The 24,833-nt window shown below is 37.0% G+C and overlaps 2 protein-coding genes and 1 non-coding gene across 3 annotated transcripts; 1 reads left to right on the top strand and 2 right to left on the bottom strand.

Moving 5' to 3' along the window:
- Positions 1 to 21,010: 21,010 nt before the first annotated feature.
- On the bottom strand, positions 21,011 to 21,083 carry TRNAA-UGC (transfer RNA alanine (anticodon UGC)). The gene has a single exon. It is a non-coding gene; the product is annotated as a tRNA-Ala (tRNA).
- A 183-nt stretch (positions 21,084 to 21,266) lies between these two features.
- On the top strand, positions 21,267 to 22,267 carry LOC145168695 (uncharacterized). The gene is made up of 4 exons (XM_079087428.1): positions 21,267 to 21,463; positions 21,557 to 21,643; positions 21,719 to 21,838; positions 21,940 to 22,267. The coding sequence occupies exons 1-4, from the start codon at positions 21,359 to 21,361 to the stop codon at positions 22,060 to 22,062; spliced, it is 435 nt and encodes a 144-aa protein (XP_078943554.1). The 5' UTR covers positions 21,267 to 21,358; the 3' UTR covers positions 22,063 to 22,267.
- A 43-nt stretch (positions 22,268 to 22,310) lies between these two features.
- LOC145168696 (Dormancy/auxin associated family protein) lies at positions 22,311 to 23,424 on the bottom strand. The gene is made up of 3 exons (XM_079087429.1): positions 22,945 to 23,424; positions 22,766 to 22,865; positions 22,311 to 22,590 (listed from the first exon to the last, which is right to left on the bottom strand). Exons 1-3 carry the CDS (start codon positions 23,198 to 23,200, stop codon positions 22,563 to 22,565), a joined length of 384 nt encoding a protein of 127 aa, XP_078943555.1. The 5' UTR covers positions 23,201 to 23,424; the 3' UTR covers positions 22,311 to 22,562.
- Positions 23,425 to 24,833: the final 1,409 nt, after the last annotated feature.

The raw sequence follows: 24,833 nt of genomic DNA, 5'->3' as shown, positions 1-24,833 counted from the left end.
CGAAATGAAGTGTGGACTCTTGTACCTCCTCCTCAACATCACCCCATTGTTGGTACAAGATGGGTATTTCGCAACAAGCTAGACGATGCAGGAGTTATCATCTGGAATAAGGCAAGATTGGTAGCTAAAGGTTTCACTCAAATTGAAGGTCTTGACTACGACGAGACATTTGCTCCTGTTGTACGACTTGAAGCTATCAGAATCTTTCTTGCTTATGCAGCCCACAAAGGTTTCAAAGTTTATCAAATGGATGTTAAGAGTGCTTTTCTTAAAGGTGAACTTGACACTGAAGTATACCTTCAACAGCCCCCCCGGATTTATTAATCTTTCCTTTCCGAACTACTGTTATAAACTCCGAAAGGCTGTCTACGGACTCAAGCAAGCTCCTCGGGCTTGGTACAAGACACTCACTGATTTTCTCAAGCGCTCAGGTTTTCAAAGAGGTATACTGGATCCCACTTTGTTTCGAAGATCAAATGGAAAACATCTCATGCTGGTACAAATTTATGTGGACGACATCATTTTTGGATCCACGGATTCATCTATGGTTGCTGATTTTGCCAAACTGATGGTCAGTCGTTTTCAAATGAGCATGAATCGAGAATTAAGCTTCTTTCTTGGCCTTCAAGTCAAACAGACTAACAAAGGTATTTTCATTCATCAAGAAAAGTACATTTCTGAGCTTCTCAAGAAATACTCTATGGACACCTGTGCCTCAGCCAAGGTACCTATGGGCTTCGGTCACAAAATCTTTGCCGACCCTTCGGGTGTTTTAGTAGATGAAAAGAAGTACCGTGGAATGATTGGATCCTTACTCTATCTCACTGCAAGTCGTCCGGACATAATGTTCTCAACATGCTTATGTGCCAGATTTCAAGTCAATCCGAAGATGTCTCATCTTTTGGTTGTGAAACAAATATTCCGGTACCTCAAAGGTACAAAGAACCTCGGAATCTGGTATCCAGCAAATGAAAGTTTCCTTCTGCAAGCTTACTCTGATTCGAACTATGGTGGTCTTCAACTCGATAGGAAAAGTACATCAGGAGGATGTCAATTCCTAGGTGGTCGTTTAGTCAGCTGGTCATCCAAGAAACAGAACTGCATTGCTCTCTCTACAGCCGAAGCTGAATACATTGCTGCTGCCAGCTGTACCTCTCAAGTTCTCTGGATGAAATCTCAACTCTTGGATTATGGTTATCGATTTCAACGCATTCCTATCTACTGTGATTCTCAAAGTGCCATTGCAATCTCACACAATCCAATTCAACACTCCATGACGAAGCACATTGACATTCGGTACCACTTTATTAAAGATCATGTTCTAAATGGTAACATCGAACTTATTTTTGTTCCATCTGACGATGAAATTGCTGATGTCTTTACTAAGGCATTAGACGAAACCAAATTTAATGGTTTTCTGAACAAAATGGGTATGATGATGCCTGATCCTCAATTCTTTCAGGAGACATGTTCTCTTTGATAGAAGTATTCAGAAGAAAAATATGCTCCGAACTCATTTATTTTTGCTTCGGAACTATTTTCCCTCTAAATACATAGGATCCTTTTACCTGTCTTTTTTACTAATTATCCCTTGAGTTTCTTAAGCTGTACAGTTTATTCTCTTCTTCACGACGATCTAGAATCGACCATCATCAGGATCACCATTTCGGAACTCATTCCAGAAATCGACTCCGGAATTTCAAATCTGCTCCGGAAATTCAAATATGCTCCGGAAATTTCAAAATCTGCTCCGGAATTTTAAACTTGCTCCGGAATTTTCAAATTTGCTCCGAAAATTCAAATATGCTCCGGAATTTTCAAAATTTGCTCCGGAATTTCAAATATGCTCCGGAAATTCAAATATGCTCCGGAATTTTCAAAATTTGCTCCGGAATTTTAAACTTGCTCCGAAATTTTCAAAATCTGCTCCGGAATTTCAAAATTTGCTCCGGAATTTTCAAAATTGCTCCGAAAACCCTTTTTATAATATATATTCCAGAACATTTCTTTTATCTTCCGGATCATGCGCTGTCCGGAACAATTCATCCGGAATACCAAGAGGTAATAAGGTAAAATGCTTTTTCTCAACGGTTACTTTTTGGGAAGATCCTTATCCAATATTCCTCGATTTGCTTGACACGATTGCACGCCCTCTAAAATGGAAAACGAATTGACGGTTACATTCCCCTTTTTTAGACCAATTGCCTTGCCCTTTCACTTCACTTGTCTAATCTCATTTTCCCCACATTAAATGTGACCCGATGGATCTCGGATCCTCATCATTACCTTTTTCGACCCGACCCGACTTTTCCTACCTATAAATACCTTTTCACATTTACCTTTACCACTTTACGATCTCTTAACTCTCAAACCTCTCTAAAACCCTCACAGTTCTTCGTGTTCTTCAAGCCTTCATCATCTTCAACAATGGAGTCCTCCAAGAACCAGGCCTCTACTGCTCAAACTCCAAAGAAATCCATTGCCAGGAAGAGATCATCGAAAGGATCGAAGGGATCATCATCGTCGGCAGATCAAGAACCCTTTCTTAGGGACACTACCCAACTATTTTCCTTAAACCCCCTTGACTACGACGAATCAATCAGGATCATGATTGAGTTCCTTGCTCATCATCCTCTTTCCATTCCACTTACCAAAATTCCAGATCCTCCCCTCCCTCTTTCGCATCTTCATCGTGCATTCACTAGCATCAAACTTGAAGATGATGTTCTGTTAGCCTCCATCATCGATGATCGCACCATTCCCGTTTACAAAGCGACCTTTCTCAAGGCCATTGGAATTTCACCCAACCCTGCTGGTTTCAAAGTTGTTGAACCAACTGCTGAAGAGTTCCAGACGTTTCTTAACTTCATCGGGTACAATCAAGACTATCGGGCAAAGGATTTTAAGAAGACTGCAGTTTCAGGGCTCTGGACCGTCCTTATGCACTTTATCATCCGTGGATTATCGGGCAAGCACGGCGGCACTAATACCCTCAGCAAGGACTGGCTGAATGTTGTATTCAACATCTATTCCGGACGCAACAATGCTGTCGACCTTCCGGAAGTGTTATGGCAAGACTTTTGCAAGTTTGCCATCAAGAGGAAACCGAACGAGATTTCGAGCCCTAGATTTTGGGCCCTGACGATTGAACAGATCTTCAAGGAAATTAACGTCCCCATTCCGGTGAGCACCATTCCTCCGGAGGTATGTGTATCTTTCAAACTTGTTAAGTCTTACAGAATTCCGGACCAATCATCTTTTGGTCCGGTCAGACGACTTCCGGACAATATGTTGGCCCTCATTCCTTCCGGATCTCCCTTCCTGAAACACCATCTTGAGACCTCGGTTGTATTCGACCCAACACAACCTGCCCCGGTCTCAGTTGAGCCTATTCCGGAAGAGGTCACTCATACTAAGTCCGGACCCAAGGTTAAGCAACCGGCCAAACGAAAGGCCTCACCCACCAAACCCAAGGCCAAAAAGAAAACCAAAGTCAGTGCCCCCTCTCAACAGGAGGGCACCCATGACATTCCGGCTGATTCTGGCCGTCCGCACACCCCTCCTGTCCACTCATCTGAGGTACCCCTCAATGTTTCATCATCACAAGCACACACTCACGGGGAGTCTACACATATTCCACCCTCACCCTCCCAACAGGGTGATGTCGGTGTTGAACAAAGCTCCTTGCAGCCCCCTGGAACACACCCACGTGTCACTTTTGATAATCCCATTATTTCTTCCACACCCACACACTCCGGAACCGTTGTTCCGGAACCTAAGCATCCGGAAGGAGGAGCAGTCTCTCCAACTTCCGATGCCACAACTGGTATGATACCCGGAAGGCATATAGGACGACCAGGTTCTAATGATCCTTTGTGGGAAGATTATGTGAACAGAGCCGCATCAAGACGTCCGGACCTGACTCGTGCTCAAGTTGAATCCACTCTCATCTCCATGAGGAACCGGGCTATCCAAAACAATATGCCCTATGTCCATCCCTCCGACGAAGACGCCATCAATGAACTCACTACGGAGCTACCCCCAATCATCATTAATCAAAGTATCTTCCACACTGATCCGGAAGAAGAAGTATCTGAGGAAGTCATGTTGGAAGAAGAGGCAAGAACTGTTCCAAATGCCCATCTCATGACCTCCGTTAACTTCCTATCCAAAGCATCCGAATCCAAGTCTGCTTTTGACTTCGGATCCTCTTCCTCTACCACTCCGGACGCTAGTTCCCACTCCAATCCTCAAGAAGATGATGACACAACCAAACCTGGTCCCTCCTCAAATCCGGATGCACACCAACCTCCTCCACAACATTCTGATTCCGACACAGAATCATCAGCTGGTGACCATGTTGACCCATTTGCCCTTCTGGAAATCCGAAACAATGTCTCGGACACTATGGCTAAAGTGTCATCTGTAGAGACATCCGTAATAGAGCTGAATTCGAAACTGGATCAAAAAGTCTCCGGACTTGATTCAAAACTTGATGCCATCCTTCAGTCTCTTTCCCACCAATCCGGACCATCCATTGCAGAGAGAGAAGCCCATCTTGACCAGCTAATCTCCATCCGGCTGAAACACACCGTTGAGCAGATTGATTCCAAGTACGATGCTCTTGTCGACAACTACCTCAACACCATCTCTTCCATGCTCAAGGTTCATGACGATCTTGTGTCTGCTACCAACGATCTAATCAAGCAGACTCATGTTCGTCATGAGAAACAAATTCAACGATTGGAGAAGGAGATCCGGAAGAAGGATGAGATGAATCTGATCATCCAACAAGTCCTCATCAAACTCCTGCGCTCAACTTGGAACATTGTTGATGTTCCGAACAGGAAGTTTGATGAGATGATTGAAATCCTTAGCAGCACCTTCAAGCATCTATCCGAACAAGCTTCCACTTCTGAAGCCTATGAGACCCTGACTCTTCAACTCTCCACCGGTCTTCAGAAGGTTTTCTCCAAACTTGATGACATCAAGGAGGACTTATCGCTTGCACCGGTCTCCAGGGTCACCGATGCAAGAGGGGGAGAAGGCCCAAGCAGGAGATGGAAGCCAGCCTCGGAATTCTCACTCCGGGATGAGGACCTTGATTCCGAAGAAGATGTCCAATTTGTCTCCAGAATCCTGGGTATTACTGAAGGAAACGAAGAAGATGAAGACTATGATATTTACATCCCGGATGAAGCTCCCAAAGGGATTCTCGGTCTTCAAGCCCCAAAGCTGACTGCTCCGAAAGTATTATCAAAAGAACAGAAGAGGATCTGGTCCGCCATCTCATGGCCATCCTCTCTTCCGGATGCTTTTAAAATGGCCGTGAAAATGGCTAAGGCAAAATCCTTCCTTACCGCTCAAGCATTCCGAGCCACTCCCTCCATGATACCTCCTGCTCCCATTCCGGAACCAAAAATAGCCCCAATTGATCAAGGCTCTCCTCTCCGTACTCCAGATGAAATTCCGGAAGAACCACTTCCAATTCCTACTCCGGAATTCGTCATTGACGAAAACATGAAGATGGTTATTGATGCTCTTCAGAGAGACAAAGGGAAGAAACCGATGACTTCCGAACAACAAGCCTTTCATTCCGGACCTCCCCTTAAACAAAAATTTGGATGGTCTGAGGAAGAAATTCACAAGGCATTGGAGGATAGCATCTTGATTCAAGCATTGAAAGATCATCCCGATCCGATGCGTGACATTTCTCCTCTGTGTCGAGAAGGCATCATTCAAGCCAAGGATATCATCCCAGCTCTCTACTATGACCTTCCCTCACAAGACACTGATCAACTGGATCTTCCTCTATCTCCCTTCAGCAAGTTCTAAACAAAGTTTGCTCCGCTCCACCCAAACGACAATCCGGAAGTGATCATCCGGACCGAACGTGAAAGGCTCAAAACCTTTTACGCCAAGAATGCTCTACCCTTCAAGGAGGTATGGACAAGAAAGAGGATCACTAAGGTTCATGGATTCGGAAGAAAAATCGTGGTAGAATTTGAGCTGAACTGTCCTCTGTTCCGTTTCCATCTTCTCCGGAACAAACCAACTCCAAAGACTGTTACTGATGCAGATTTTCCTTCTATGAATCCAAACGACATCCTTACTCTTGCTGCGTACTTCAGAGAAAATCAAAAGGATGACATCAGTATGGGTGCCTATCACGCAGCTCTCAGCTTTCTCAAAGGCTATGTTGCTGAGTTTTGCAGATGTGATTACGAACTTGCTCACCTCTACGGAACCGAACAATTCGTGGCAAAGATCGACTTTGTTCTTCCGGAAGCTGAAATTCTTGCAGATGGTCCGATCAAAGAACCGGTTCTAGGGTTTGTCTACACCATCAGAAGAACAAACAAAAAGGACTTCTTCCGAGTCCTTGACAAACACCTGGTTCCTACCAAAGCTCTGCAGAAATTCATATCCCGGGCGTCCAAGTCTGATGCTCCGGAATAGGTACATCACAGTGCTTGAATGGTTGTTCCGAGCATACACCTTCATCAAAGAAGAAATGAACTAAGCTCGATGGGTTGCTAAGTTCACTTAGGGGGAGATTGTTGGAACCTGAAAGTGAACCTCTAGCAATCCTAAGTACATATTGCGAAGGCTGTTGGTTCCGAAGGAAGATGTGATCCGGAACCTGTCCGGAGCTGAAGAAAAGGAGTGAAGTATTTTGAAGAAGAACACATTCTGGAGCTGATCCTGAAGTCCGGAATGCATGCTGATCCGGACCAAACTTTCATCTCCGGAACATCACTTGTCCGGAATGAAGTTATTTTGTCTCTTATGCATTTATTACTTTTGTCTTGTATTTTGATGTAACGTTTCATAGGACTTAGTCTAAAGTTGATTTAGGACAATCAGAATGTCAGATTTGTATCTTTTGTCCGGTCCTTTGTAAACACTTGGGTTAATTCGCTGTAACATTCTCTCCTTTATATAAGAGCATTCAATACAAGTCAACAACGGATCTTTCTCTCACTTTTGGCATTTACTCTTATCACATTTAAAACATTCTTCTTGTTCCTCATTTATTAACTTTACCTTGATCACTATTTACTTGTTCTAAATTAATGTCTTGATCATTTGTTGAATTGATTATCTAAGACTTGACTGGTCTTTCCAGTCTCGACTTGAACATCCATTATTGAGCAGACATTGATCTCAAGCATTCACTCAACGTTTGAGTTCTTAATGTTGGATTAATGTCTAAGTCCATAACTATAATTGGTAAGACTTGACCCGACCCGACATGGTCCATTTGGGTTGCATGGCATCATGCATTTGGATAGACTATAATGAGAGAAATAACACTTAAGGTTGGTTAATATATTATAAGTTCTAATATATTAATAAGGTTATTTAATTAGTATTGATCAAGAATTAATTTGGAATTAATTAAGTGATCAAAAGGAGACTAATTAAATATATGGGTTGATTGTGTAAATCATTCATTCTTATATATGTGGGCTTGTGATCCAAGATTCCTTATGTTGGACTAAGTCCATGGGGTGACCCATGGATACTCCATGGAGGTTAAAATCCATGGAGCATAAGGAATGGGTAAAGTTATGAGTTACATGGTGTAACCCTAATAGCCACCATATAAAAGAATCCCATGGCTCAAGAAATCGTGCACTAATGTGTGAGTGTGAGGGCTAGACGATTTCAAGGAGTGTTCAAGTTTCTCTCAAGTTATTCCAAGTGTAGTTGGTGTTGTGTGAACCATTTGAGGTGTCACACTTGGGGCACTAGGCACTCAAGCTTCATGAAGACATTCTACATCAAAGAGGTATGTATTCTATCTTGTTATATTTATTATTTTGTATGCTAGATTAGGATAATACCTTGGATGTTCATAATTGTATGTATAATAGAGAAAACATAGATCCAAGGTATTTAGGGTTGCATGTACACTTAGGAGTGTTAGAATGCTCATAACCCAACAGTGGTATCAGAGCCTAGGCTTGTTTTCTTGTTATACTTGCAAAAGTAGCTGAAAAATCAAGTTGGATGCATATATTCGATTGTTTTGGCTGGAATTGGACTAGGAACATTACCCTAAGATGTTTTTGGACTTATAAACTTGTTTTTGATGTGGTAATGTTCATGCTAATCCAATTTCTAAGATAATTGTCATAATTTCAAGATTTGTATTAGTTTGTATGTTCATGCTAATTTCTTGAAGATTGATGATTTGAACTATCTTGTTCTTATGAGGTTCTTTGATTAATAGAAAAGTTGTTTTCAATCCATTTTAATCTAAGAGTTGATTCCAAAGTGTGTTTTTGTAACTTGTCCTCAAGTTATATGAAAAGTCACATTTAAGAATCATAAAACTCATAAAAGTTGGCAAAGGTTACAAAATGAAGAGTCTAGTTCTAATTAAATGGTTTTATGACTCCATAACTTGTCCTCAAGTTATGGAGGTTCAAGAGTCTCTTCATTAAATTAAAAAAAAAGTGTAACCTTAATTAGTTCCATAAGTTACAATAAAAAAAAGTTATTTTTTTAATTAATTAGTTTAAAGTATTCCATAACTTGTCCTCAAGTTATGGAACTTGAAGAGTTTTTTTTTTAATTAAAACTACTTTAAACTCATAAGTTATGGAATAAATTAGTTTTGAATAGTTTCAAAACTTGCCCTCAAGTTTTGGAATTTGAAAAGTTTTCACTTATGAATACTTTAATTCCAAGTTAGCCCTTAGAATTTTAAAAGTTAAAATTCAACCCTTATACTTTATAATATTATAAGTTAATAATATTTATATATATGTATAAGAGTAAAGTCAGTCTTACCGTTAGTAGGCCTCATTCACGAAGCCGGTCTATAAGGGGGGTATAAGGTTACTGCCTATAAAATGGCAGTTTAATGGGTGTCCACTCTCACCCACCGCTTCCTTGACTGGTGGAGGGTCGTTAGCCGAACGGGTAGGACAAGGACTATAATTCTCCTTTCATTAAAAGTATTAATGATAAATACTAAGTAACTAAACTCTTATTGATACCCAATCTTAGTTACTTAGGAAAATGTGAATTTGGTGCTAACCCATGAAATTACACTTTGCACTTTGTTTAAGTCGTTAGTGGAGCGTGTGTGGTTAACCGACACACTAACCTGGACTTAACAAGGTAGGCAAAGGGTAACTTAATATTTATCATAGTATCGGTGGAGCGTGTGTGGTTAACCGGCACACTGATTAAGGGGTAAATATTAAGGGTACCAAGTATATTTGCATGGTTATTCACACCTTATTTTGTGATCCTCGGCATCCCAGTCACAAAACCTGAAGGGCACACTCGAGATTGAAACATGCCTTTGAACAGTTCAATGAATCTCAAAGATCTAGGACTTTCAAATCCAATTAAAACCTAATAAATTATTTCGTTTTTCATGGTGGAAATTGGTGAATCGTCATTCACCTACCTTCAAATATTTTATAGCTTGGATTACGGCATCCCTCTTCTAAGTTATAAAATAGTTTGTTGGGTCCTAGCCTTAATATTTCATATTGTGTGTCATATTAAGGACTTTAAATCAACTTTACGTGAATTTCTCCCATTGTTGATGTCTGGTTTAGACAACAATGATCTTCCCAAACCAAGCTTTCCTAATGAATATGACTTCCCGAGTTTGGCTCATGGAAGTCATACTTCTCTTCCTCCACCTCCTCCAATTATTCTCCCTAACCCACAAGTTCAAGGTCACTCAAGCCCTAATGGCAAGCAAGGTCTATGTGTGATCACATCTTAGAGATGAAGTCACATATTGACAAGCCGGGAGAGTTGGGTGTCAAAGTCTTGAGAAAGTTGGATGTTCAATCACTTTCTAAGTCACATAGTGAGTTCCTTTGGGACTACTATGAAACAGACTATGACATGAACCTTAATGATCATATCTATTTGCTTGGTGCTGCTGAATCAGCAATGATTTGGAACGATAGTAAAGCAAATTTGATTAGAAGATCAACTTCCAAAAAAATTTATGGACAGTGACAATAGTGACACTGGAAATCCAGAAAAAGCATTCTCTTCCCAATGGAAAGGGATTGGCCATAGTCAACCCGGTTGACCAAATGGTAAAGAGAAAGGCTAAGTCTGAGATAGTCCCATTACCAAAGGGTCCATATGTTTATTTTGCCAAAGGAAGGGGCGTTGATTGCAAAGCTGCCAAATTTACCTAAGGATGTTAAAGTCAATAAGTTTGACTCTACATCAGGTAGAGCCCATTATCTAACTCTGTTAAGTTCTATTCTGAGATCCTCATTACATGATGTGACTGGGTCACATGTTGATGTTTTAAGAATCAAAGAATAGAGAGAAATCTTAAAGGAAGTATATGCTGATTCTGATCGCGAAGGTGGATTTCGATCGCATCAGAATTTTGAGCAGTTGCTTAAGAAGTTATGATATATTGCTAAGGAATAGATAACAACAATTTTCCATGTGGATTGTAAGGATAAGTTTTTCCGCAAAGTTTTAAAATAAAAGAAAATTGTTTAATTTTGTTTATTTGAAGTATCCTTACAATGGCATTTGTGGAAAATTGTTGCTTATATGATTCCACTGACAGCAATATTGGAAAATGGATTTGATTCTTTCATTTGTGGTAGTGTCTAAATTTACCAAATCAGGAAAGTTCCTCATCACCCAAGTTTCAATTGGACCGAAACTTGGAATCATGCAAGTTGAATAGTATGATGAATGAGAACTTTCAAGCATTGGAAAATCAAGACTAATTACTTGTTCACATGGATGTGTGAGTCAAGTGAAGGACTAAAGGGATCGAGTACACATTCTTGTGCACTGGTCATGTCCACCACAAAGCTCGTTAAGACTATTTGATTTACTAAAGTTTAGTAAATATGGTTATACTTACAAGTTTAAGTATTATTCTGAAACATTGGAAAAGTCTCAATGTATGGCAGAACGAATGGGAAGAATCAAATTAGGCAGAAAGATAAAAGTTTCTCAAATCTGAAAAGATGGGAGAGTACTTTAGTATCATGTTTGTGATCATCTTAATGATTTAGAAATCATATCACAATTAGTCCTCTAAAGGTCATCTTAGTCCATTCTTATGACTAAGAAGAGGAGTCATGAATTGTTGAAATGGTTAGATCAGGAAGATGAGTCATACTTCGTTCCAAAACAATTCTTAGAGTCATACTCCAAGATTGTAACTTGAGTGACATATCTTAAAGAAAGGTTTAAAACACTTGTCAAATGTAAGAGTAAAAGTGTCCTACTCTTGTACATTTGAAATTGATAAGTTGTGATGTTTTGAATAAAACAAAGACCAACTAAGGCTAATTGTGTGAAGTGTTTGTCTTGATAAAGAATCCGCACTATCTTTTGAATATTTGGCAAGATAGTCTTATATGTCAAGAGGATAGTGGGAGTCTTAAAGATCCTAAAAAGAATTTCAAGAACTAATCAAGAATAAAACCTGAGGTTCTTCACTAGCACACGACTTGAGGTTTATAACCTATCGTGTTGACATATTATGTGCCCATTCCAGTTAAAGTTGGCTTTGCATAGGAGTTCTGAAAGTTCTCAATTGGTTGCATAACAACTTGGAAGCAATGGCAGGCCCTGTACTGCCAGGTGGCAAGAAGTTAAGATTGCATAAGTTCAGTCCATATGAGTTTGGATTTGTCATTATCCTTGTCTTGTGACTATGGTTTTGACGATTCACATGGATAAGAACACATACACCATAAAATCTAAGGGTCATAAGGTTTCTCTCCGATTCATGAAAATGATGGTGAGGAAACACTTCCACCAAGTAGATTTGAAGCAGATGGCAAAAGGTCTAAACAATTGAGACTATGATTACGTCATCCCTTTTCATAGTTCTGAAATTTTTTAGACACACATGCATGCTATCTAAGGAAAGGTGTATGATTTTGATAAAGTTTTATCAAAGCATCTCGTATCAGAAATCTGAACTTTGGTAAGAAAGTCAATAAAGTATTGATTTCTAGAAGTCCATCTGATTTCTGAGTACATGTCAAAGCTAGTGGGAGCATAAGTGTTATGCTAATAATCATCATGTTAGTGGGAGCATGATAATTATTGTTAGTGTTGCAAGTTAGCAATGTTAATTATAGAAAACAAAAGTTTCAATTCGTGAGGCTGCAGGGATTGAAAAAGTTGTTTTGCTATAATTAAGGGAGAGGATATACTTCATTTCAGTTCTAAAGGCTTAGATTGAGACCTTAATCATCTTTAGTCAAGAATATATATATGAATTTCATGTTGGATTGGTTCAACTTAAGGAAATTCTATATATTGCGTTCTCAAAATTCGATTATGATTACGGCATCCCTCTTCATAGTCAAATTTTGAAAACATGGCAAATAAAAATATTGTAGCAAAAGACTGGTCTAGAATCATGTCTTTATGTGAGACATCATGAATCGTGTACCATTTGCTTTGGGTACAGGATCGATTGCATGTGCTATAATATTTGTCATTTCTAAATTTTTCCAAATGCCCAGAGGCATTAAGAAGGGAAAAGGTCTAGAATTGGATATGACTAAAATGATTAAGCAATTGTCGAGGACAATCTGAGGTTTACCAAAGATTGGTTGCTCAGGGACAGTTGGAAGTATAGTGCTAATTTTGGAAGGACCATATTGACATATTCTGAAAAGAGGCATCTCTTATTCAGAAGTGATAGTCAAAATGAGAATAAGGAGTTGTCTCCATAGGTGGAAGTTATCTGTGTAAGATTAGAAAACTTAATGCAAGAAGCATGTCCAAAGCAATGTACTTTGAATATGAGACTTAGTTTCCATGGAGTTGATCTCCATTGGAATACCTTATAATGACTGTTGACAAGTCTTTGTGACTTTGTACATATTCATTACAGGAGGGTCAGTGCATATAAGTTTAAAATCTAAACAGATTTCGATAAATGATAGGAATTTGAAATTCTCACATTCTTCGATAAGGATTTGGGAGTGTGAAATTAGAATAATTGAAATTATGTTCAATTGGTTTATTTCACAAAGTAAGGATCATAGACAAACATAGAGTGCATACTTGGTGTATGGCAAAACTATTGTTTAAGAAAAACATAGTGTACATGCTTGGAGCATGGGACAACTAGTGTTTTTAATTCAAGTATAAAGTTGATAAAACCGAAACAATGAATAATGAGTAATCAGTATGGTGATAAATAAAAGTGTTTATTTATATTCATAGGGTTTAATACCATATTTGATTCATTTATTCTTGTGTTTCACTTTGCATGTTTTGACTTCCAGAATAACTAAGTCGCTCTTCCTGAATGATTAAGTTATTCAAACCATCCACAGTCGGTCATATGTTGGAAGTAGATATGAATCAAGACTGTCATGGGTTGGTTTGTAGAGGTCCAAGTTGGTGGACAAAGTGGTGCTACAACACTCATGAGTGCTCATAAGTTCTGAGTATTGGATTCAACCCACGCTCATTTGAATCACTTCATGGATTTTATCACGAGTGATCATGAGACGATAATATCTTATATTCTTCAAACCTAGAGATATGAGTTGTTACTATGAGTTGGTTATACATTGATTGCACGAAAACGCATTTGGTAACTCGATGTTATAAAACGTGTCTTTGTGTATGATTCAACAAGTAGTAGAACAAGCCATATGAGTTGAAGTTTATCCATTCCTTTTACCTTCGGGATAAAAGCGATATCTGTGGGCCCCTCGATGATTTAGCGATGACACATGTGAGTGCTTGGCCAAGCCAGGATTGATTTGATTTGTTCAATCAGTCAGTCATCATAAATCGAAAATCGGGAAACAACAAATGGACAGAGAGAATGATTATAATCCATGTCTCAGTCCATATGATATCTAGAATGGAGGAATATATGATCCCTTATCTAATGGACAAGTCATTGACAAAGGTCAGAGTTCATCGACAAGGTCAGAGTTCGACAGACGCTTTTGAGAGCTACGATTGCTGATCGGTTCCTGAAGTCATACGCAATAATAGTTTTAGACTTATCCAAGTGGGAGACTGTTGGATTAATGTCTAAGTCCATAACTATAATTGGTAAGACTTGACCCGACCCGGCATGGTCCATTTGGGTTGCATGGCATCATGCATTTGGATAGACTATAATGAGAGAAATAACACTTAAGGTTGGTTAATATATTATAAGTTCTAATATATTAATAAGGTTATTTAATTAGTATTGATCAAGAATTAATTTGGAATTAATTAAGTGATCAAAAGGAGACTAATTAAATATATGGGTTGATTGTGTAAATCATTCATTCTTATATATGTGGGCTTGTGATCCAAGATTCCTTATGTTGGACTAAGTCCATGGGGTGACCCATGGATACTCCATGGAGGTTAAAATCCATGGAGCATAAGGAATGGGTAAAGTTATGAGTTACATGGTGTAACCCTAATAGCCACCATATAAAAGAATCCCATGGCTCAAGAAATCGTGCACTAATGTGTGAGTGTGAGGGCTAGACGATTTCAAGGAGTGTTCAAGTTTCTCTCAAGTTATTCCAAGTGTAGTTGGTGTTGTGTGAACCATTTGAGGTGTCACACTTGGGGCACTAGGCACTCAAGCTTCATGAAGACATTCTACATCAAAGAGGTATGTATTCTATCTTGTTATATTTATTATTTTGTATGCTAGATTAGGATAATACCTTGGATGTTCATAATTGTATGTATAATAGAGAAAACATAGATCCAAGGTATTTAGGGTTGCATGTACACTTAGGAGTGTTAGAATGCTCATAAACCAACACTTAAACCTTGTCCCTGCGCAAAGATCTTGTTCTCACATAACCCATGTGACTTAATGACTTTCCCCTAGCCTATATGACTTAATGTGATAACCCTTATTCCCTAACCCATGTAACTTACCCTTATACCCTAACCTATGTGACTTAATGTCTTAACCCTTAAACCCTAGCCTATATGACTTAATGTCATAACCCTTATACCCTAACCCATGTAACTTACCCTTAAACCCTAACCCATGTGACTTAGTCCCTTAACCCTTAAACCCTAACCCATATGACTTAATGTCATAACCCTTACGCCCTAATTTATGCATCTACCATGTTTTTAAGAAAAACGATGATTAATTATCTGAAACAAATAGAGGATGATTATGTGCAATGGTTAATCCTAATTTTAATCTTTGTTGATTTTGCTGAGTTATATTTGCTTGCTATTGACTAGGTATGAGAATGGAGATAACATTTCAGGAGAGTAGATCTTTATGATTATATTCTTGAGCATCCAACCATATCTCGATTTCATGTTGGTAAGAATTACCTTTTATCACTACAAACAATATTACATTTAGTGTCACAAAGTTTTAGGTGTTGTTTGTTTTTTCTGATGCAAAATATCTGCAGTCTGCGGACCACATCTGTAGTCTCTGCAGTAGAAGAGGTGGACCAAACGTCTACAGTATGAAAAAAGAAGACTGTTTGTTTTTTTTAACATCTGTGCGCTACTAAAATAAACTGAAATCTAAATGAACTGAATTTTTTAAACTTCAAAGTGATTTTTTAATATTTTTATGACTTTGTTATAAATAATTAACAAATCTAGATCAACTTTTATCTATTATTGTATAAAAAATAAAAATAAAAATGGTATGAATTAACGTATATATTTGATAAAAACCAACAACTTTGGTTGCAAAGTTATAACTAAACATTATAATTAGGGATCAAAGAATTTGATACATAAATGGATGGAAATAAACTTCGATTTTTTCAATTAAATCCATTAAAAGCGTATCATAAATATTTTCTCGAGAAATTGACGATACTGTATTAAATAATGTTTTACAAAATTTGGCAAAAAAAATATAAGAATATATTATGATTTTTTTTTTCATATTTATATAAACAACTTCAACGACTATTATTGTAATAAATATTTATTTATAAATTTGTCAAAAATATCATGCTTGTATCGTCGAACGTTTTTTTTTAAGTTTTGTAATTTTTTTTTCAAATTGTTTATCATTAATAAAGTTGGAAAAAATATAAATAAAAAAAAACTTAAAAAAATGAAGATATATGTGTTTTTTTAAGCTAGAAGATGTCTGAGGATGTTAGAAGACTCTGGTCCACATCTGCGCCAAGAAGAGGGCGCACAGACATTTTTAGGTCTGCAGTCTTCAAAAAAACAAACAGTCTGCGAAGTCTAATGTCTGCACGTGGTCTGCGCGACGCAGACAGAAGAGACCACACAGATCTGCAGACAAAAAACAAACACCACATTAGTGACACATTCGTTTTTGTGCCACTATAATATATTTTTAGTGTCATATGAGTTTTTGTGCCACGATATATCATCGTTTTTAGTGGCATATCTTTTTTTGTGCCACTATATTATTATATTATTGTTATTTTCATTTTAGCGCTCATAATTCTCCTAAAATTAAAAACTTCCCGCCACACCAAAGTTTGTTTTTCATTTTCATCTTTTAATTTCCCTCTTTGTTTCTAATTTTTTGACATAATCCCCCCACCTCCAAAATGAGAACGTAAAAAACCCTTTCTCCAAAGTCGATATGGTTGCTTCGATGAACACCAACACTTTGCTAGGGTTTGACGGTACTGGTATAATTTTTCGAGATCAAAGATGGCCTCGGTTTCTACATGCACCGATGACAACAACTGGGTCCTTATTAGCTTGAAATATGTCATCTTCCACTCTTTCCTTGATTTCTTTGGAACTCATCAGATCGAAGCTCAGGTGAGCCAATCTTTGCTTCATATTTCCCATTTGCTTGTTCAATTCGAATTCTGGTATAAGCTTCAATGGACTTATAGTTTTTTTGTTGTCAGGGGAGATTACGCCACATCTGCCTTCATCGACTTTATTATATGCGTCTTCCTTCTCATTATTCTCCTGCGATTTCATCAACATCAGACACCGATTTCTCATTCTTCTTCATGTTCTAATTTCTTCTTTTCTTTGCAAGTTTTTAATGATCTGTTATTATATAGTTGTGTTAATGTTGAAGAATTATGGTTATAGTTTATCATAGGGTTAAGTCTCTTGTTGTTGAGATCATTGAAACAAAGATGAAGAGAAGGTGTTTGATGAAATGCTCAAATGAAAAAAAATCATATTACAGTGGGATTAACTCAAGTTTCTCTAAAAGATTAAATATTCTTTGAACTTGCACTTCCAGGTGTTTGTAACTAATGAAGGGAGAGATATGGTTTTGGTATCTTAGGATGATTATGGTGAGTTCTGTGAAGTGGGTAGATGAAGTCATTCCTGATGCACCATATGCCATAACTGAAGAATTCATGAGGAAACTGTTTGATGAATACAACTTAGATTATATCATTCGTGGAGATGATCCCTGCATTCTCCCTGATGGAATTGACACATATGCCCTTGCAAGGAATGCATGTCGATATAAGCAAATAAAATGAAAAGATGGAGTCTCAAGCACATACATTGTTGGTATGCATATATATCATATATAACTTAATAGATCAAGTTCAAAAGAAGCATCATCTTATCTTACTTTTTGTAATATTTGATTGTTTGTGAATGTAAGAAATATAGGGATGATGCTTCTTTGTGTAAGGGAGAGGAAAAGTGGAGTTAGCCCTAGTCATGCTTCCTTGCAAAGACAGTTTAGGCCATGGCTAGAAGAAATTTGATGATGGTGGTTCAGGAAGCGGGACCCGTGTCTCTCATTTTCTTCCTACATCTCGCAGGATTGTTCAGTTTTCCAATGAAAAGGTAATAATAATAATAATAATAATAATAATAATAATAATAATAATAATAATAATAATAAGTATTTTTTTTCAGTTGTAATAATATTTGAATTGTTGATTTCAACTTCATACATCAATACAACTAACTATTGTATGATGGGCATTATAATCTTTATATTTTTTTTTTATCCCTTTTCACTAATTAGGTGAAGAAAAAGGTGTATATGGAGCACCATGTTGGTGATGTTCTTCGATTTGGCCAGTAAGTTCTTTCATTTTTATGTTATTATTTTATCATTTTGCGTCATTTGTTTGAATTTAACACGTATTCTTGCTTTTGTTTCTTTACGTACAGTTCAACTGGGTTGTAGATATTTCAAGGACCAACTTACTTAATGCCTCTGGTAAGGCCCTTCAACTATCTCATTAACTTGAAGCCTATTTTCATTTCATATGATGCCATAGAAGTTCATTAACTATTTCTTGCTTGTTGTAAAAGGAAAAAGACTTGCAAGTTTTTAAAATCTTAAAATTCGACAAAAGAAGTGTAACATGGAAGCTTCACTTCTACAAGCAAAAAGAGAAGCACCACTTGCGGATGTTATTTCATGGGGCATGGATGAAGATGTGGTTGAAGAAACTAAGTTTTTTTTTTTTTAAAAATAAAAAACAGATGTATAGATTCTTTTATGTCTAGTTTAGTTACATCAGATGTGGGAAAGTAGTAGATCATAGAGTGTTGATATTTCCATGTAATAAATATTTTTATTTTGTTTTATGATATAAATCTTATTTGATTTTTTGATATTTTTCTTTTTATATATTTGTACAAAATTGTCTATGGATTTTGCTATGGAACCAAAACCACGGATTTAGCTAGGGAGTGATCACAATGGATGTAGCTAGGGAATCATCACAATGGATTTAGCTAGGGATTCATCACCATGGATTTTGCTAGGGATTTATCACCACGGATTTTGCTATGGATCGACTACAACGGAATTTTTGATGGAATAACTACCACATAATTCTCAACGGAATCCTACTACGGAATACACGACGGAATACCATCTACAACAGATTTCATTCCATTGTCACATTTGCGACGAAATTATTGTTTCCGTTGCAACACCTTCGCTACGGGGTTTTTTGAGACAGAACTGTTCCGTTGCAAATTCCATCGCTATTCGTCTTTTGCAACGAAATTTCATCTTTTTGCAACGGATTCCTTCCCTAGCAAAATCGCGTTTTTCTTGTAGTGAAAGGTTAGCTAGAAGCTAACAAAAAAGAAAAAGAGATTACAAGATCGGGTTTTTTATCCACGAACTCCAACTAATTGTGTTCTTACAATTCATATTACTAAACCAATCATAAGAAAAAGAAACTATGAAATCAAATAACATGTTCTTATTAGGAGGATTATCTTCAAACAACAGCTTGTTCTGAAAGGTCCACAAAACCCATATTACCGTGCAAAAAACCGAAAGGTCCACAAAATCCATGTTAGTATGTTATGTTTAATCCACATATTCCAACACTTTGCAGAATAATGCTCTAGCGAATCCGTTCACAGTCCGTAGGACCAACACCATTCGAAGGTGGGCGGCCCACCCCGCCTAGAACAATTATGTTTGACTGGGCTTACACACATTCACTCACTTACGTTGTCTCCCCTCAGCTCTCATCTATAGAGCTGGGTAGAAGGAATGTACCGAACGAAGTTGCTAAAGGCTGACATCCATCCTTCCATTTGATCAAAGGCATTAGAGCATAAGTAATTCACTCGAAAGGAGAAGAGTGTCAAGCAGCCCCAACACTAGCTCCGTAGAGCAGGAGAATGCTGAGGTCCGTCTACGTGTGATTCCTTATTTTTTTTCCTAAAACGTGAGGTGAAACACAAGACAAAAGTTATGCCTAGTACCATTTTAGTGCTACCAATGTCGGAATAAAGGCTAAACATGCAAGGTTTTTCATTATAGAACACATATAATATAAAAACTTGGCTTTTAAATATTCATCTTTTTGACTTACAGTGTCTAAATCAAATATGAGGCATGGATCATCCGGTCCTTCAAATACTCAACGATTTTATTTTTCGATCAACATTAGGATCCGAGTATAATAACAAATATCAATATATTTTGTTAGATCCAATCATCAAGGTTCCTTAGGACATTTCTCCTAAAGGAGGGTCAAATTTCATATTGACTATTCCAACTTGTGGTACACAGTTCATATTATACCTAAAACCGTTCAAATGAAATAGAGAACTCTAGATAGACCTTAAGAGCATCCACAATGAGGGTTTAATAAGAGTTGAATAGATGATGACTAGGATTGAATAAAAGTTTAATGGAGTGTGTGTGATGATATAAAATAGAGTTGACTAGGAGAATTGTATAATCATTGAGTGGTTCAATAGATTTAATCTTTTTTTTTTCTATTAGATTTCAAATCAAATATAAAAATCCATTAAACTTTACAGGGTTTAATGGAACGTGGATGTTAAAGAATATAATTGAATAAAAAATGAAATACTGATGTGGCAGTGATATGATAATCCGTTGAACTTTCTAGAGTTCAATAGACTGTGGATGTCCTAAGTCTTCTAAAGTTTTCTTATTTGACAAGACTAGTCCCTCAATTTCATCTTTTGCAAAAATATATGTTATTATTATTATTATTATTTTTATACATTTCAATTTTCTTACATTTTTTTTGAACAACAAACTATCTATCCTTATATTTAGTTTGACTTCAAATAATAAATGTTTTTACAAGAGGTCCAACATAAATAAATAAGGTTAAGTTAAAGTTACAAACATTTAACTCAAATTCTGGAACAAGGGCGACATATAACTTAAACTTTTAACACTTCAACCTTAACTTTTTAAATAATAATATCAAATAAATTAGAATTATTTAATTACAACAGAAAAACAAATGTAAGAACATCACCACCACCATGACCCACTTTCCTCTCATTTGGCTCCCTAAAATTGTCCATATCCCAGCAATCATTTTGGTTCAAAAATTGTTTGTGGAATTGTATATTTGTCAACAAGTTAGTTCAAAAAATTGTAATACAAGAAGGAAATAGTTTTTGTTTTATGTTCAATGACTTACTAGATATAAAAATTATTAGAAAATCTAAAAAGTACAAAGTGAAAGGATAAGTTGCTATTCTATCTTTTAAGTGATAACTAAAATCTCCTTTAACTTTATTTTAACACAGCTAAACTGTCACAAAAATTAACAGAAAAAAATGGAGATGCGGGGTATCGAACCCCGTACCTCTCGCATGCAAAGCGAGCGCTCTACCATGTGAGCTACATCCCCTTTAAATTAAAATTGATGACAAGCTTCTAAAGAATCTGTATTTTGAAACAAAACAAACCACTTTGCCACTTTTGGGAGTAGTCCATGTAAACTTTTCATTTTGACAATTAAATATTCATTGTTTTGATCGCCCAAAACTAAAATTCAAGGCTGTCCTCTTGTAAGCGTCGCCTTTCTTACATACCCACTCTTTATAAATTATCCCCCACCTCTTTCCCTTCTCAGTACCTTCAACGAATAATCAAATCCATTAATTCTTCATTTTTCCAGTTTCCATGGCTTCCCTTCTTTCAACTTCAGCTACTCCTTCATCTGCCCTTCTTCTTCCCACAACTCCCAGAATCCAATGCACCCAATTCGCTAGCGTCTCCATGATCTCTGTAACTTAATTAATTTATGGGTGCTATATATTCTATTCAATTTTAATTTCAATCTTTATTAATTCCATCTGTTCTGAAACTTGTTTGTTGCAGGGTGGACAAAGATTTGTGATCTTGAAGGCAGAGAAAAGATCATCACCACTTTCTCACTGCTTTAAGACCACCATTTCATGCTCCATTGTAAGATTATTTATTCTAATCTTTTTTCGCATATGTTAATCGAAAGGAATAATCATCGTCATCTTCTACCCACAGGCTCAACCAGAGACACTGAAAATAGTTCAGGCCACCATTGCTAATCAGTTGTCGATTGATGAGAGTACAGTCGCTCCTGCAACTAAATTCGCCGATCTTGGTGCTGATTCTCTCGACACTGTAAGTTTTGTTTTGATTTGATCTGAATCGAACCAATTAAACTCAAACCACTAGTCATCGATCTGTGTTATAATTAATTCAATGGATATATCATTGAACAGGTTGAGATAATGATGGCATTGGAAGAAAAGTTTGGAGTGTCAATTGGCGAAAGTGGAGCTGAGAACATTTCGACTGTTCAAGATGCTGCTGATCTGATCGAGAAAGTGAAGACAGATGCTTAAGTTTTTAAACTTACGCATGCAACACTTATATGATCAGATATATAACCAAATTTGCTTGGTTTCTTTTCCTTCTGATTATTTTTGCGGGTTTGTAATTTGTTTAAGATGATGTCGTACTAATAAATTTCCATTTTGCTGAAAAGATCAGCATGAAACTTTTTTGCATGCATGCGTATTATACAAACATGGAAGCTTCAAACATGTTATTCAGAAATCACAATAATTTTATTAGTCATTAATACACCACATTTTACAAACCAAGTTCAGCATATATAACCTTAAATCATATATATGTACACAAAAGAAAAAAGAAGAAGAAAAAAACAAAGGAAACCATCCGCCACATCGATCATATCATGGGCTGCGATATAAGTATAATTATACCTAATATATGTACAGATTTTTATATAGGGGATTTGGGAAAAGATTTTTTTTTTTTTTAAATATATATACATATAGACATTTCTCATGGAAGCCGAAACTCATCGATTTCGTATATTTCAACGATCCAATGCACTCAAAACAATCCTGCAATTATACCCATGAAGAAACAAAAAGATTAACCTTTCTGCACAAACAAGATCATTTCCTTTATTAAATATAACTCAACCGATTCAAGCTTTGTGAATCCAATATCATGATTAATGTGAGAAATCTTTGTCGTAGAAGTTAACGTTAGAAAAAGAGAGATATAATCATATACCAATCATAACCCGTAGGATGTTTTGTCCTCGAAGAATGCGTGCCGCCGGCAGTTGACTTTGCTCGGGTCAATTTCTTGATATTCCCGCCAGGACTTGTTGCTGATGAACAAAGCAAGAAAACGAAACTCAGAGATACATGAATCGATGTGTGTGTGTGTGTAATGTTTGCAGGGCTTACGTGAGAATGGTGAGCCGGGGGTGACGGGGGTGGAGGGAGAAGAGGTGGAGGATCCTGAATCAGAAGAGGCGGAGAGGCTGTTGCTTCGGAGGATGGTGATGCTGCGGGAAACCGGAGAGATATCGTCGGCGTTTGAAGGATCGATATTGCTGCCGGAACGGACGCGGAGAGACTTGTATTTGCGAAGTTTTCCGATGCCGGAGTCAGGGGTGGGGCCGGCGAGCGTTTCGTCCCAGAGATTATGGAGAAAACCCATGATTGATTTGAAGAATTATTGTTATAATTAATTAGGTTACGTACTAATCAACTACAAAGTACAAACTAATATTGTATTGTTCTTCGTATCTTTCCTGTAACAACCCGAATTAGGTGCGTTTCCTTTAACTATGGAAGGGAAGACGGCGGAGAGCGGTGGCGCCACCCGAATACGACTGTTACAAAAAGTGGAAGCGTTTATTATTATTATTTAATATCTAAACAGAAATTTGATTTATTTCCGGACGAATGGGAGTAATGGAGTATTTATAGATGTAATGGGAAGAGATGAAGGTGGTTGAGAGGAGGAGGGTGAAGGTTGCGATTCGATGGCTCAAATGAGGCAGTTGTTTGCTTATTTTGTTTGGTACAAAATAATCGTATAGGCAACAACCATAAATGATACATGAAGCAAAGTTACGATTGAGAATTTGAGATAAGATCCCTAACGAGTTAACGACTAACGAGACAAATGTATGTCATTATTAAGCCCAAATAGAATCCAATCCAATGTTACTAATGGGCTGCCAAGTATCTAGAGTTGATGACTTGTTCATTGAACAAAATATCTCTTTATTTTCCCAAACCATTTTTAAACCGATCCAATCCGATTTAGCAAGCGATTTGGTTAAAAACGGTTCGATTTGAAATTGATTCGGCGGTTTTACAATTAAAACTGGGTTGAAAACTTATAAAAAACCGATTTTCTTAAAAATATGTTTTCACTCATTATTTCCTCAAGATTTTTTTTTATAAAAAGTTTTAAGGGGTTTTCATGTATGCTTTTCACCCATTGTACTATGTATGTTAGGAAAATATTTTTCTAAAAATTAAAAGTTAAAAAATACCGTTTTGAACCGCTAACGTTCTCGAATACCCGAAAAATTCCTTTAGCCGATGGCATACCGATGAGTTTTACTTATTGACCTGTTTTTTTTATCAACAATGTAAATTTCGTTAAAAATTCCGTTACTGAAAGCAAGTTCGGAAAATATGAAAGTTTGGTAAAAAAGTAGGTTTTTTCAAACCGGTTACAAACCGATCATAACCAGTTCCTAGAGGTTTGGATATTTTTGTTTGCAAACCAGTTTTAACTCAATTTGGTTTTGAATTTTGTTGACCAAAATTGATTTTGTTTGTGCACCTTTAATTTATAGGTGTACATAAATGATACAAAATTGATGCGGATCGGTTTCAAACAAGTATTGTTTAAAACCAATGTATCATAATCACACTGGATTCAAACCAGTTTTATCATTTTTCTCGTAGGTTTGTCAAAACCTCAAAAGAACATTCAAAAAATCCAGTAGAGTAACATGTAACCCATAAATTAGATACCCGACAACTTGTTAGGATCATAAAACTTACCATTTAGTCTGTCTTAAAGGAGTAAGACTAACATGTTGGTAACCCCACAATGTCATTGCTAGACTTGAACACATAGATAAGGTGTTTTCCAAAACCTCCAATATATCATCGCCAAACAAACTAACTACATAGTGTGGGCTTTTTCTCGTAGGTCAACATATAACCGAGAATCTCCAACCAGTCTGGCCCTAAGGAATTGTTATGAGAATCACACCAAATATATAGTGGAAAAGGTGCCATGCCTTTTAAAAGAATTTCATTTCCCT

The sequence above is a fragment of the Lactuca virosa genome, chromosome 4 (genome assembly GCF_052849685.1).
Source record: "Lactuca virosa cultivar CGN04683 chromosome 4, Lactuca_virosa_CGN04683_v6, whole genome shotgun sequence".
NCBI classification, from domain to species: domain Eukaryota; kingdom Viridiplantae; phylum Streptophyta; class Magnoliopsida; order Asterales; family Asteraceae; genus Lactuca; species Lactuca virosa.
The sequence above is the reverse complement of the archived record's forward strand: the minus strand, read 5'-3'. Positions and strand labels throughout refer to the sequence as shown.

Coding starts and splice junctions, on each gene's coding strand:
- LOC145168695 (XM_079087428.1), top strand. CDS start 21,359: ATGGCTTCCCTTCTTTCAACTTCAGCTACTCCTTCATCTGCCCTTCTT. Junction 21,644..21,718: donor CCACCATTTCATGCTCCATT/GTAAGATTATTT, acceptor TTCTACCCACAG/GCTCAACCAGAGACACTGAA. Junction 21,839..21,939: donor GTGCTGATTCTCTCGACACT/GTAAGTTTTGTT, acceptor ATCATTGAACAG/GTTGAGATAATGATGGCATT.
- LOC145168696 (XM_079087429.1), bottom strand. CDS start 23,200: ATGGGTTTTCTCCATAATCTCTGGGACGAAACGCTCGCCGGCCCCACC. Junction 22,866..22,944: donor CCCCGGCTCACCATTCTCAC/GTAAGCCCTGCA, acceptor TTTGTTCATCAG/CAACAAGTCCTGGCGGGAAT. Junction 22,591..22,765: donor CATCCTACGGGTTATGATTG/GTATATGATTAT, acceptor GTATAATTGCAG/GATTGTTTTGAGTGCATTGG.